Here is a 15,880-nt window from a genome sequence, read left to right as displayed (position 1 = left end):
ACATTTATGTTCTGACTCCAGCAATAGACTGATCCTAGAAAACAAGACTATGGAGGGGGGCAGCCAAATTCACATTTTATCAAAATGATAATATTTTATCATGTTTACAGGCTGCATCAGACTGTTCCTGGAAAATAGGGAGCAACTAATTATTTTATCAAAATAATGTCATTTAATAGCAGCAAAAGGATCAGCTAGATCCAAAATAAATCTATTTAACGAGTGTATGTGAGAACAAAGATGCGACAACTGTTACGTCACAGCATGATCAAAACTGGTAACTGATTTGAATAAATTATCTCACGAATAAGGCCGTATTCAGGGGGACGTAGGGGGTTTGACCCCCCCCCCTCCCCGAAATGTTTTTTCCGACTCGAAAAACATAACAAAAATGTAATATAAACTATTTTGTATGCGTTTTTTGAAGTTTTTATATACCCCCCCCCCCCCGGAAAAAATGATTTTGCAAATCCCCCCCCCCCCCCGGAAAAAAATCTTGGATACGGCCATGCTCACGGATTCATCTATTTTACGTAAAAAGAAAGACAAAAAACAAAATACAGAGCCTGGAAAAAAGCCCAGAAAATCCATTTCTTTCCAATAGACCCCTCCCTTACATTAGAAAACTCCTCTTATTACGGACAATAGAAAAATAATAACAGCTATTTTATATAAGACAAAGATTACATTGTTAAAGGCCCCAACTTTTCTAACGAGGCATCTAAATCTATACCTCCCATGACAGTCCTAAACTTGTAATTTTTTCTTTTAACACTAGAGTTTGGGGTTTCTGAGTTTCCAGGCACTAGCAACAGCGATATAACAACTGCTTTAACCAAAAGGAAACGGTTGGAACTCCTCTAAGAAGCGTCGGTAAAAGTGCTGAAGGGTTTCCAATGTAATTTCGTCATGTTATTTTTTCTGGTCACCTACAAGTTTTGCTGTCAAAAAGATATATTTGAAAAAGCATTATCTTTTTCTAAAAAAAGATAATTTTGCTATCATTCCATAGTTGTGATTAAGCTCTATCCACCTACCAAATTAAACTATTTTAAATTCAGTTTATCTGTTTTTTAGATTGAAAATTTATGAAAATTGAGATAGAAAAAACAAATTTAATTTAATTAAAACATTGGAACAAAATTAAAGACATAACAAAATAACAACAAAATTTAAATAAAAAAAAAAACGAATATTTCGACCCCACGTCCCGTTCTACTGTAAAGGAAGTCAACATCGGAAGCAACCAAGTAGATGTGGTTGAAGACTTCACTTACCTGGGATCTATTCTGTCGAATGATGGCTGGATCACAAAAGAGCTTACATCTCGAATTGCCAAAGCTTCAGCACTTGTTGGGAGGCTTAGCAGCATCTGGCGCAAGCCAAACATAAGCCGCTTTACCAAAATGCGCATCTACAGTGCGTCAGTCACCACCGTCCTGCTGTATGGAGCGGAGGCATGGACAGCTACCAAATCTATCCTCAGCGCCGTCGATGTCGCTCAGACGAAACATCTCCGAAGAATTGAAAGACTTCACTGGACTGACATCGTTAGCAACCAGACTCTCCTATCACGCACGGCTCAAACTCCTTTCTCGACGCAGCTCACCCAGCGTACTGTTCGGTGGCACAGCCACCTCCTTTGCATGCCACGCGACGCCCCAGCACGGGTCGCATTCGACTTCGACCCCACCCTTCATGGATGGAAGCGACCCAGAGGACGCCCACCCACTAGGTGGAAAGACAAAGCCGATGAATTCCTCGCCCAAGCCCACATCCCGGTGGAAGAAGCTGCGATCCTGGCAAGCGATAGGTCAACCTGGAGGCGCCTAGTCTCATCGTTCTCTACGCCGAACCCTCGGCAGGAGCCTTAAGTCTAAGTCAAGTAAGTCAAGTCCGGGAGCCCAGTCAGATTGGCAAATCAGACTTGGCTTTGGCAATCCCACTTTAAAGAGGAGATATATATGTAGTATATGTATATGTAGTATATGTAGGGACGTATACTTGTCGGTGATTAGTCAGACAATTACAGTTCTTGCTTTCTGGAAGTGTTTAATTTTTTTTTTTTTTTTTTTTTATTGTTGTTTTCCTTAGATGAGTTAATTTTAAAAAATAGTTTCTTTTACTTCAATTTTTCTTTCCATTGCAAAAGGCTCCCGATGTGGAGTCAAAATATTCGGACTCTTTTTATTACTTAAAGTTTTGTTCTTGTCTTTTTTTTATCTTTTGTTTTGTTCCACTGCTTAATTTAAATTAAAACCGTTTTTTCTCTCTCAATTTTTGTAAACGGAAAAGCAGTGTGGTCTAAGAAATTTTTTAGAGTGGAAATACGTTGAATATTAGTTGGAAATTGTTGAAAAAGGGACAGTTTTCCTATTTTTTAAATACATTTAGATTCTTTTCCAAGAATCTAAGTAATATCATAATTCTGGCTAGGTTAATGGATAGATCCGAGACTAATAAGGCTTGTCGCAAAGTCACTTTTTTCATAAAATAGACTTTTTCTTAAATAGATCATTTCATTGGATCAGTATGCAACTATTTTCTTGGCTTTATAGATAGAGCTGGTCGTAATTTAGAATGAATAAAAGTAATTGGATTAACGACGATTCTTGACTACTAAGGTCCCTCCTTCGGCCCTGTAGTGTTCTGCTACAGCTGGGTTCGATCTCTGGGTCCCGTATTAGAAAGCTAAGGAATCGCAATTTTGCATAACGTTTTTGTTTTTATTTGAATAGTTTTGCCACTGTCTGATGCGGCATCTTTATTAAGATTCGATAGTCTTCATTAATAAATTTTGTAGATGGCGTTACTATAAAAAAGAACATATGCCTGGAATTGTGTAACATATGTGGATGGTTTTTTATTTTATATTTTGAAAAACAAATATAAATGGAATATTTCTTCTATTTTTAAATTTTTTAGCTTCTGCTCGAAACCTACATATCAGTATCGAGTTCATTTTTGGTTCGCTTTCTTTTTTGTACATCGTATATTTTATAAATTTTGCGTATATTTCTTCTTTCGTAATGCATCTTTTCATGTATAGTTCATTCCTGTTTAGGATTGAAATTTATTTCTGAGACCGGGGCAAAATTGATTAAAATAAAGAAAAACTCTCTGTTTATTCAATGGTTGGTGTATTTTGGATAGGTATTCAAATAATTATTTTTTATATATAATTTGGGCTATATATTTGCACGTTAGAGGGGGTGAGGGTAAGCATAGTATATATTAAATACGTAACCTAACCTAGGTACCTCCCCCCCCCCATAAACCCCAAAATCAATCGTTTAAATATTGTAAACAAATGAAAAACCACGCTTTGCCATAAATTTATCTAGCCAATGCCCGTTTGTCTGCTTTCGTGTCTGGTTTCCTTGTACAGTCTATAGCGCTGGTTTAGGTGTAATGCACAAGTACCGAAAAATATTCCACAAACCCCAGATCAGCCACCTTACGGAAACACGAATATGATCTGCCTAAATAGCTAAAGTTATGCTGCATTCCTTAGAGACATGGCTCATGACTTACACGTAGATGATAAAGGTGGGTCCAAACGAAACATCTGCGCAAAAAGAACGCATTAGATGGTTTGGCAGGGAATAGAACATAGGGATCTTCCGATCCTTTTAATTGCAGCATCTGAGCAACTCGAGTATCGCTCTTTGTGTTGGTATGGTCACCTACTCCGCCTGCCTACTTAACACCTGCGCGACTCATTTTCAACCCTGATTCAACTGTGAACGGCTGGAAGCGCTTCAGAGGTAGACCAAACACAAGATGGGCGGTGGTAATCCGGGGTCGACTAACTTCCTGGAGCAATGACCCCAAAAAAGCACCACCCATCGATCAGGACAGACCACTCTGAAGACAACTAACGGGACTGATGTCTGGTTCCCTCTAGGCTGGTTACAGGAGCTTTAATTCAGGTAAGCCGATTCATTATAAAGCTTACTTTCCGTACAAAAAGAGAGAAACATTAGTTTTAAATGAGGCGTACACCAGGGATCTAATGTCAAAGCCAATCAATAAAAAATTACCGTAAAAACTGCAGAGCAAGTTGACTGGCCATCTAGATAGCTGGAAAATGACACATCCTTGGAAATTTTGACTAGAAACCGCTCGCTAGAAAAAGAAGTCAGGTTTAGAAAAAAAGTTGGCAATAGACCTTTACGCTAGTCCTATTCAATTTTAGGGCGGCACCGGCACCGAGCGCCAATAGTATTTCCACAAAAAAAAATCAAAAACAAGCATCTTCTATTTAAAGATTAGACTTTTAAGACGAGATAAAAATAGAATTTAAAGAGTTATAAGTCAATGCAAAACTTATATTTGAACCAAAATCGAATGTGAAACTTTTCTCCAAGTCCGGTACGAAACATTGGTTTTCAAAATATCCAAAAAATCTTTTGACAATAAAATAATATAGACGTTCAACACCAAACTTGGACCAAATTGGAATACCAGTATCTTACTCTGACGATTTTCATTAAAATCATTAATAGGAGGCTCAGAAATAATGTGACAATGGCTCAGTCAATAATGACAATGGCTCAATTAGTAATGACAATGGCTCAATCAATAATGTGACAAAATTTGATTTAGCCATTAAACATTTTTCTAATTCAAAATTCTTGCAAGATTTGACACCAAACTTCAAAATACAAACGACATCGTTGCCGTCTGCACAATTCTCTTGATATTATTCAGGTATGCAATTAGAATACACACTTCAAAACAAATCAGAAATGGATATGAAAAGCTAATTTTATTATAATAATTAATCAAAGAATTGCAGGTTCGTTTTACTTTATTTTATTATTATTTTTGGGTAATGTGCTAAAACCCTACCAGCAAAAAGAAAATTTTGACCAAAGAGTATTGATAGCTTGCAAGAGTAAAAAGTGGCGTAGTGTTGACAAAAAAGGTCAACGTTATCTGACATTCAGCATTTCTTGGAATTTTTCATTGTAATAATAAGATGAAATGAGGGTAATTGACAGGATTATTGTAACATCTCAAATTCTGATCTCAAATTCGGATCTGATCTCAAACTCTGAGAAACATCTAATGATTTTTTTTTTGTCGACACTGGTGCCAGTTTTCAGTTTTTTTTTAAATAACCAATATTATGAATTACCAATTACAATATTAACAATTACCTTGATTTTGAATTAGTTAAGCATAGTTTGACTTGCAGTTTACTTAAATTCTAGTAGTATACACTCTTAAAAGGGACACACTACATGTGCTGAAAGTTTACAACTTCAATCAGGGGCATCAATTCACTAAAATATAGGGGCTGAGGGGACTTTTTCAAGTTTTTTTAAAATTCAGATACGTACAAAATATAATTCTCAAAATTTAGGGGGGGGGGGGTATTGCATTTTTATTGTTTTCAATGAGAATACCAAAAAAGGTATTTTCAAAATATAGGGGAGAGGGGACAATAGAAGGGCAATTTCCATCTTCGAACAATTGCCCCGAAGTCAATATCATCAGGAAGAAACCATTGAATGGCACCACAAAAAAAAAATATAGAAGCTATAGCGTTTTGCTAGTATATATATATATATATATATATATATATATATAAAAAAAAAGAAAAAAAAAAAAAAAAAAAAAAAAAAGGTGCTTTAGAGAGCTAGGCAGCACGTCGACAGTAGTGCCAGTGAACAGGAGACATACAAATAAAAATAATATACCCTATAATTTCCTTACTATATTATATAATTACTCAATTCTAAGAATATTGTTTAACAGCTTGAGAAAGCGATCTTACCATCCTCGTTTCCTGGTTTTCCATTGTGTTCGTTTTGTTCGTTTTGGTCCCTTGGAGCGTTTTGGGTTCGTATTAGAACTTGGAAGATTATATATTTTTCAGATCGATCTTTATTTCTTCCTGCATTGGAAGAACTAAAGGTAGTTTAGGATAAGGTTGGGACAAGGTAGGGTCATGGGTGGCTTGGATTAAATTTTACCCGTTTAAAAAATACCGGCGTGTATGCACATCCATTTTTCATTACTTGATTTCTCTAGGCTTAAAGAAAGGCATTATAGTGGTCAAAAATTAAATCGGAAGTAACCTTGAAGAAAAAAAACAAAAAACCAATGTATTAGATTGATCTGCTTTCCAGTAAGAAGCAACCAGTAGGCCTATTATTCTAAAGCATCATTTTCGGACACTGACTACAATGCAGCAATGTCAACTTGGGGGGAGGGTATTTTCCTCCTAAATTTTTGCCCTCACTTAGATGTTTAAAAATACATTATTTTAGATTTCATTGAAAAAATGTCCTTTTTTGCACTTTCATTAGGAAAAATGGAAAAACAACAAATTTGTCCTCCCTAGATTTTCAAATTACATTTTGCCCCCCACCCCGTCACACTGTCGTAAATTGACATCACCATTAAAGTCACGAGGGAATTACATTGAAAAATACACCAAGAAATAGCACCAGGCTACATAGTATGTTGCATAAGTATGTTCCTGTCAGCGAGGTCATAAGCGTGATGTCAGCGTCATAGCCACAGGTTAGCTTAAATACTTTCTTCCAGTTGTTTTCAATAATTATCATCAATCCAGACTAAGAAATTATCTGAAATTGTAGGCTAGTATATTAATTTGAAAGAATTTTTATAATTAATTCTTATAATTAATTTGAAAGAATTTTTATAATTAATTTAAAAGAAATTCTATGATTTAATTTTTTGTGATAACCCTACTCATACGGCTGCATAAGCATATTTGGCGCTGCACATTAAACTGAAATTGTATGCATATACATCTAGTGTCATTTCTAATTTCATTTTGGCGCCAGCCTAGTGCCGAACCCCTTTTCTAAATTATAAGCACTTATTTACAAACATTTAAAAACATTCTTGATTAGCTATAGATAATTGTTTATTTCCTATTTATTACATATTTACTACCTATTGATAACCCAGTTATGCACAGATATAGCCTACAGCCCCAAATTTACTAATAGGCCCACAAGGCTCGGGCCTAGGGCCGCACAATGCCAGGGGGCGCAATAAATCATCACTAAACGATTTTTTTTCTGAACAAAAACTGATGTGATCTATCGTCAAAGAGGCAGGTGCACTTCACCGTCACCTATTCACAGAAAAACACTACCTATTCACAGAAAAGTGATTCTAAAACAATACAGGAATTCCATGGCCACTTATAAACTGTAAGAAGTCTCCCATGAATGGCAGCTAAGAGTTCGGTATCACCTCTCCCTTTCATTACTTTTGGCTCATCCATGGCGTTCTGTTCAGTGCTACCACTATCCCTGAATTTTTGGGGATTTCCCTGAAAATCTCACAAAAAGGAGCAGCAAAAACACTTGGGCCTAGAAGTGTCAGAGCTTTAAATCCGGCCCAGCAGATACATATTCTAAAAACTTTAATAAAACATGTTGACAATATAGCAATGATAGGATATCATTTACCATTGTGGGTTGAAATCGATAATTTTTTAGAAATTTGTGTCACATGAAAATTTATGATACCTTGCACTTGTCACTTTTTTATGGTTACTGAGGATTGTGCGTACCAAACGAAACCATTGGCGGCTTCGTTTGATGGGGGGAGGGGTAATTCTTCACTGAAAATACAAAAAAAAGCCACTGTTCAATGAAAATACCAAAAAAGCTATTGGAAATACAAAAGTGGTATTTTTATCTAGGTGGAGGGGGTAATTCTTCACTGGAAATACCAAAAAAATCCACTGTTCAATGAAGATACCAAAAGGGTTATTGGAAATACAAAAAAGCATTTTTTTTTTTTAGTGCAAAGGGGGGGGGGATAAATACCAATCCTGGCACTCGAGGTTGGAAACAAATTCTTGCAGACATCCCAGAAGTTTCCAAGGCATGTTAATTATGTGTAATAGCAAAGGGAATTCTGTGTCAGGACCTAATGCTGCACATTCATCAAGTCTAACTAAGTCGATAATAAACGTGCATACCGTTAGGGATATTCCAGTTTGATTTTGGCTTCCGTTTAGTGGAAAACACCTTTGCTAATTTCAACTGCATGCAGTGAAAATTCTGAATGCAATTTTAGTTCGCAAGTTTTGGGCTTAGAGACTAAAGTATTTCTATACTAAAACTAATCACACAAAGGTAATGCACTTCTATTGTCACAAATTTTATTTTATTTTTAACATTACGTTTGGTTAAATAGCAAAAGTACGTAGATATAACAAAGTCCCTTAAAATGAGCCCTTAAACTGCTCTCGATGGTGTTCCTGTGCCCCACTAGCAGTGGAAAAATAGAAACAGATGAAGTCAAATCAATCTTACCCATCCAACAAATTTTATTTCCTTTTTTCCTAATGCTTTCGGCCATGGTGATTCCAAAAAAGTATTTCTTGTTTTGATCCGAGGCTATTTCTAGGGGGGTTTCAGGCTATTTTTCGATATTCCCATAAATTTGTTTTCGAAATAATATTTTACATTAAGAGTAATTAAGAAAATTCCTCAATCAGCTACAAACAAACAACCTTTCGTAGGAGAGAGAAAAGTAAAACATTTTGAAGTAAAAACATCAATAAAAGTGGCATAAAAGTGTGCAAGTGGCAATAAAAGTGTGCAAAATTTGTGCAAGTATAAAAAATAATAAGACAAATTGTCAAGCTCTACAGGTTTCAGGGAAATGGAGTATAGGAAGGCCTTAATCTCTAGAAGTCTGTCAGTTTGACTAATCAATCGTTTTGCCGTTCTGATATTATTGTTTTTGGCATTGTTTCCCAGTTTTTCAGTTGTTGTGCTTTTTTCATGATTTTTTTTTGTCTTATGACTGCGAAATGCGAATTCGGCCCTTCGGGGCTAATGATAGGAATTTCTTGAAATAAATATCTTATCTCTTATCTTATCTAGAACATAAAAAAAGGCAACTAATAACTTCTGATGAAATTGAAATAATTCTAGTTGTTTAAAAATAAAAAACATTTAAAAATACATAGTAGCAAAAAAAATTAATTAAATACTGACAAAAGGTAGGCGCAGCAAGAAATGTCAAATATTGGTTAATAACAGATTACCTTATATATTTTCCCAAGGTAATATCATAAAGCTGCAGGTACATTTCAATATCTTCACCAATCGTCAAACCGAAATGACGAACTGCTGTCATTAGAAGCAAATTTGTCAATGGAGAAGCCAACGGCTCTTTCTTGGGTGCATCAACCTAAATAGAGGTTATAATTATATATATTATATATCTATACATCTATCTATCTATCTATACATCTATCTATCTATACATATAGCTCTTTCTTGGGTGCATCAACCTAAACAGAAGTTATAATTATATACTTATCTATTTATAAATATAAATATATTTTAAATTACATCTTTATTATATTTATTGAATCTATTGATTAAAGTCTCCAGAAGTATTCAAATATATATCATAGGTGAGAAAAAATTAATATGCTTCTGGCAAATGGTAGTCACAATAAAAAGAAAACATATGTAGCATTTAAAATAATTTCATAAAAACTTGTATGCAATAAGAAGGGACGTATCATCCCGCAGCACCCTTATTTAGGCTTAGTCTATAAGAGATTTGATGAGACATTAACTGCTCCCCCCTTCCGTCATAACTCTTTTAATATTTACTTGAAAGGATCATGGAAAGTTAGACAATTTGGGCATTGAAATGCACTCTTTTAGGCATTGGAAGGAGGGTTCTTTCCTGGGTACATCCACCTAAACAGAAGTTATAGTTATATATTTACTAAATAAGTATACATTTATCTGTCTATACATCTATCTATATATCTATCTATCTATACATCTATCTATCTATACATCTATCTATCTATCTATACATCTATATATCTATACATCTATATATATATATATATCTATCTATCTATGCATCTATCTATCTATACAACTATATATCTATACATCTATCTATATATACACTTACCTATCTATACATCTATCTATCTATAATATATCTATCTATACATCTATCTATCTATACATCGATCTATCTATACATCCATATATCTATATGTCTATACATCTATATGTCTGTACATCTATATGTCTGTACATCTATCTATCTATACATCTATCTATTTATATATCTATACACCTATCTATCTACAGATCTATCTATCTATACATCTATCAGTCTATACATCTATATATATATATATATATATATATATATATATATATATATATATATATATATATATATATATATATATATATATATATATATATATATATATATATATATATATATATATATATATATATATATATATATATATATATATATATAATATATCTATACATCTATCTATCGATCAATTGTGCTTTTCAACTAGAATGGTACTTGCGTTGACCCTGCAGTAGTTGGGATTAAACCATGGGCCACGTCTCTCCAGGCAAAGGCATAGCATTTACAGATATGAAACTTTCAATCGAAAGGAAAGGCATTATAAGCAAAGGCAAAGCAAAGGCATTTTTTAACTGGAAATCAAAATTTTTCAACTGGAGTAGCACAGGCAAAAATTTTGAATAAAAAGCAAAGGCATTTACAGATATAAAATTTTGAATATATGCGCACAAAATTAAGGTTAAGGATGCGGCACCAGACTTTGTAGTCCAAACACGCCCAAAATTAAAATTTCTAAAATAGAACTCAAACAGAAAAAAAGGGCTTTGCTGCAACGCTTCTCCCTTCTAAGAAAATTCTTCCAAAGAGATATTTAACGCATTTTTCAAGTTTTCAAATAAACAAACAAATGTTAGTTTTTTTGGATGACACATAAAGAAAGAAAAACGAGCAAACTAACAGATAGATTAACTCAGCATTCTAGCTCAATTAATAATACACTTAAAAAGCGGAAAAAAACGGAAAATTTTGACTCTGCCCTTGCAGAGCACATTTTTGAAAAACCAGACCATACTATTTTGTTTAATCAAGCTAGTCTTATTTCGAATGATAAGGGTATTGTCCAGCACTACAGAGAAGCTGTTGAAATTTATAAATACCAACATTTAGGTCTAGCTTTAAACAGAGATTCCGGTGATTTAAGAATAAATGAGTCATATTTCGGTTTTCTCAAAAGAGAAGCCGATACTTTAGTGATCCCTGAAATAAACCTTGAACCACTTTCTCAGTCATCTAATCAAACACGTGAACAACCCCTTAGGTCTCAAAGGGTGTCTGCAAGAAATGCCTTAATTAAAATCCAAAATCAAATGACATAGTTTTCCAACTGATTTAATTGCTGGTTCGTGGTGTTTTTCGAGTGAATGAATTGATTCCTTTCCTTTGTTCAGTTGTTCGCTAGTATCCGTCGATGGCAGATCATATTTTTTGGATTTTGTTCAAATCGCGGATATTGGCGAATAACTCACTTTTATGGTTGTTAGGTATTTGGTTTTAATTCTTTTAATTTTTGGCTTTTATTGATACATCGTTTCGTTTCGCGCTGAAGAAGAGAGGCGTTTGTCCTCTCGAAAAATTCGCTTTGTTTTTTCAGTATCTTCATTTGGCCTATAAAAACCCCAATTTTGCTCGTTTTTCTTTCTTTATTTGATTTCAGTCCAATGTGGTTTAAGAAATTATCTTTGGATGACAGGAAAAAAAACAATGACACTTCTTACAATGGCAAACAAAAGCAATGACACCTTAGCCAATGAAAAAACAAAAAAGAATAGATAAACTTTTTGCAATATTACTCCTGGAGGGAACCGTAATATCAATATTGCAAAAATAATGACACCATATTTGTGTGGCAAGGTGTCTGGGCACTTCAACTAATACTGATGCAAATTGCATTGTTATTCCAATCTTCAAAACAGGGATAAGGAACACATAAAAATGAAACTTAAACTTTCATTTTATCAAATTTATCCAAAATACCGGCTTTGGATGGACCCTTCGAAGATCTGAAAGCACTTTAGAAGAGTAGCTTTAATTTCCAGGGGGCACACAATGTTGTTTTTTTTTCAGGGGGAAAGGGGGATCACGGGCTCTCTAACAAATAGTCAAAACGTTGGAAAACCCATTGAAAGATCTTGCGGTAGTTATTATTGATTTCCAGATATAAAAGCAGAAGATTCGCTCGCTGTTTCTGTTTCCCATCTTGTAACCCCAATCCGATTTATTGGGGTTGTTTCTTTGTCAGAGGGAAACTTTTGATAGAGTTTTAAAGGAGTGGGAGGAGGAAAACAGAAATTCAACTATCAGGAGCCCAGGAAAATGTGCACCCCCTTTCTTACAAGTCCACAAATGCACACCAAGTTCAAATTCTGTAACATTCAGAACAAATGTTGCACTACTGGCAATAAATTTTTTTCATATTTCTGACCCTGACTGGGATTTTTTTTTTTGAGGCTTACCCACCCACCCCTACATTTTTCAGATAAAAAAAACTGAGAAGATTCACGGGGTAAATGAGCGATGTAGGGCCCTATGGAACAGATTAGTGAGGTGCCGTAATATCAGGTAGAAAAAGGGAGGGCAACAAAAAAAAAGAAAAAAAGTAAATAAACAGGTCGGGAAAAATGACATGAAACAATCAGATTTTATTCTTGTTATAGATTAACTGTTACTGCTATCAATTCTTGTAATTAGATTATATGCTTTGCCATGCATGCTAGCAATCCCTGAATTTATAGGTTTAATGAAATTTACTCTAATAACGAAGCAAAGAGTGAAATGAAACTCAAAAACCTAATTTTGAAATTCAAAATATTGTAAAATTAAGAATAGACCAATGGTTCTTGAACGTGTTTAAAACCTTGTTTTACATCTTGATAAAACTTCAGCATTCAAAAACAAATGACTGAATCAGATCAGCAGCAAAACGAACATCTCTGACATGCTTCTCCGCTTGAGGCTAACAGATGAGCCTAAATACCAATCAACCGTCGCGTAGTGTCATGGTTGGCTGATCGGAATTCATCATATCCTAAACTCCCCCGGCTTGACTAATATACATCATCCTCCACTAGGGCGCTTGACAGCCATTATCAAAGACCGCTAGTCTTCCTGAGCATGGCGTATTCATCATATCCTCAAATCCCCCGGCTTGACTAATATACATCATCCTCCACTAGGACGCTTGACAGCCATTATCAAAGACCACTAGTCTTCCTGAGCATGGCGTATCGCACATGTCAAAACGGTCCTCTTTGCAATTATAAACCATTTACAGCGCTTAAATCAAACGTTCTTTTTCAACATGTGGCGTTCCGTATTTTGAGTTCTTAATATGCTTATTATCTCTAGCACTCGTGTATTTATACGCAACTCACTCACGTTTACGCTGTGTAAAACTCGAGAACAAACCGGTTTCTTCGTTATTTTCGTTCAGCTTAGCATGAGACAAGACAAAAACAAGTGACAGAATAGATGGTAAATCTATAATTTGGGCTATGTATTTGCACATTAGGGGTAGGGGTTAAGTATTTGGACAGTTTAAATTAAGAAAACAATTCTTACTTCATAATATGCAGAATAATGTACTTAACACATTTTGCGTACAGACCCACTATGCTTACTGCCCCCCCCCTCCCACCCCTAATGTGCAAAAATACAGCCTAAATTTGTTTCTAAAGTAACGAAGAAACCGATTTGTTCACGAGTTTTACACAGCATAAACTTGAGTGAGTCGCGTATAATACACAAGTACCTAATCTTTTATAATCCAATCGTGAATACATCAGAATTTGGATGGCTTCAGACTACTACATTTTGAACAATTCCAAGATCTCCAAGATCTTTGGCAAAATAGTTCACGTTATTTGTCCATTGCAACATTATTTGCGCATTGGGTGAAACGTTATTGGGTGCAACGTTATTTGTCCATTTTGTTAAATTAATCAGTGGTTTAATTTCTCAAAAGCGTTAGAGGTGAAAATTGTGCTATTCTAATGAATATTGACGACTATAATGCCGAAGAATATGCGAACCTATGAAGCATATGTTCACTCATCCGAAGGGAATTCTGGGGAGCACCATTTTATTTTATTTGTTTAGTGGGGGGGGGGATACTACAGAATCAAATCAAATTTGATCATGATCGCGAATTACTTCAGATTGTGATAAATTAGTAGTTCGACGGCAGGATTGGTAAAAATGAAACAATGGTACAATTTATGGTAAATTAGTTTAATGCGGTCGCGTTATTTGGTCAGTATGGTTAAATTAACCTGTGGTTTAATTTTTTAAGAGCGTTAGAGGTGAAACTTGTGCCATTCTAGTGAAAACTAAAGGTTACAGTACTAATGATATGTGCAGTTATGACGAAAGTGTTCATTCATCCAAGTTGGATTTTGAGGAGCAGCATTTTGAGTTTTTTTTTTGGCGGGGAGGGGGGGGGGGTGAGGAGATATAGATAAATTTGAATTCAATCGATTGGAATCGCGATCGCAAATCACTTCATACTGTGAATAAAGTTGGTTCTATGATAGGAGTAGTAAAATCACATATAAAAAAGTTCACTGTGGGCGTGTTATTTGACCAGTATTGTTAAATCAATCAGAGGTGTAATTAGAGATGAAAATCATGCAATTTCAGGGAATATTAGAGGGTATAGTGCTGATGGGTATGTAAATCTATATGGCTCGTTCTCCCTCATTTGAGCCGGATTTTGAGGAGTATCCTAGACTCACACCATTAGATAGAGCAGGAAATATGATAATTTTAAATGTAACTATTGAAATTTGTTCTAAATGTGCCTTTTGCGGGGGAGGAGAAGGTAGGTAAAATTGAATTAAGTCGAATTTAATTGCAATCCGAGTCCTTCTCGTAATTTCTATTGCATTTCTACACTAGGCCAACAAAACTGAAAATAATGTCTTCAACTTGTCGAAGTTTAAGACATATCAGTAGGCATAATTTTCAAAATAATGAATGAAAAACAATAAATATCATTCAAAAGTTATGAACTGTTGAATCAACCACAGAAAGCTTCAGAAAAAAATCCTCCCATGAAGTATCAGAAAAAAGAAAAATACTTACTGTATCAGCCTCTATAATTGGTTCATTTGCCGTTAAATGCTGAAAAAAAAATGAAAACATTATTCTAAAATAATATCCTCCAGATTAACGATACAAAGACTATTTCAAATATTTCATGGATAAAAGAGGAGGAATAACAATAAAGCTCGCACAAGTTGTGTCGTTGTCACCAAAACAAAGTTTTATGTTAGAATTTTAAAAATGGAGTAAAAAAACGAGAAAGATTCCTCCTGCAGATTTTTGCCTGATAGTTGCAATTTCAGATCCGTAGAGTCAAGAGAGAGCGACAGATTGCGTCAATTCCCCATGATATAGGAGGGGAGGGGGGGGGGCAAAATATACATATAAAAATCCAGGAGGGCGATTTTGTTGTTTTTTCCAATACAAAAAAAAATGTATTCGTCAATTCAAATAACAAAAGAAGGCGATAGGGGGAAGGATGGCAAAAAAATTTAGGAAAAGAAATTGTCCCCCTCCTCACGTTATTGATTCATAATTATATTACTAAATTAAAAAATATACAGTTAAATATTAATCAATAAATGGGGTTAGAAGAAAGTTGAAGAAGTCAAATTGCTCATGTTAGCATATATTTCTCCATAAAGCACATAATAGCTAAATGCGAATATGCAACAAGAACTAAAACATCTAGATTTCAATGTGATGGGGAAAGGGCCGAACCCACTCCAACCTCCAGTTTAAACCACGCCCCAAGGAAATATTTTAACCAATAATAAAGTATTGTGTGCTTCAAGCGGGAGTGGCAAAGGTCCGTCATACTGGAGGACAGCACCAAGATTGATAAGATAAGATAAGAGATAAGACAAGTTTTATTCTTCATTAGATACACATACAATATTACATG

At 34.8% G+C, this 15,880-nt stretch overlaps 1 protein-coding gene across 1 annotated transcript in view; it reads right to left on the bottom strand.

Moving 5' to 3' along the window:
* LOC148946606 (dedicator of cytokinesis protein 3-like) overlaps window positions 1–15,880 on the bottom strand; it is a 218,343-nt gene that overhangs the window by 35,133 nt on the left and 167,330 nt on the right. Inside the window, exons 8-10 of the mRNA XM_089096363.1 lie at window positions 15,016–15,054; window positions 9,056–9,201; window positions 4,044–4,128 (exon numbers count right to left, since the gene is read on the bottom strand). Coding sequence (XP_088952489.1) covers window positions 4,044–4,128; window positions 9,056–9,201; window positions 15,016–15,054 — 270 coding nt within the window. The remainder of the gene's footprint in view (window positions 1–4,043; window positions 4,129–9,055; window positions 9,202–15,015; window positions 15,055–15,880) is intronic.

This window comes from Artemia sp. Qi Xiang Cuo, chromosome 11 (assembly GCF_049724085.1).
Source record: "Artemia sp. Qi Xiang Cuo chromosome 11, ASM4972408v1, whole genome shotgun sequence".
NCBI lineage: Eukaryota > Metazoa > Arthropoda > Branchiopoda > Anostraca > Artemiidae > Artemia > Artemia sp. Qi Xiang Cuo.
This window is presented reverse-complemented; position numbering and strand designations above follow the sequence as displayed.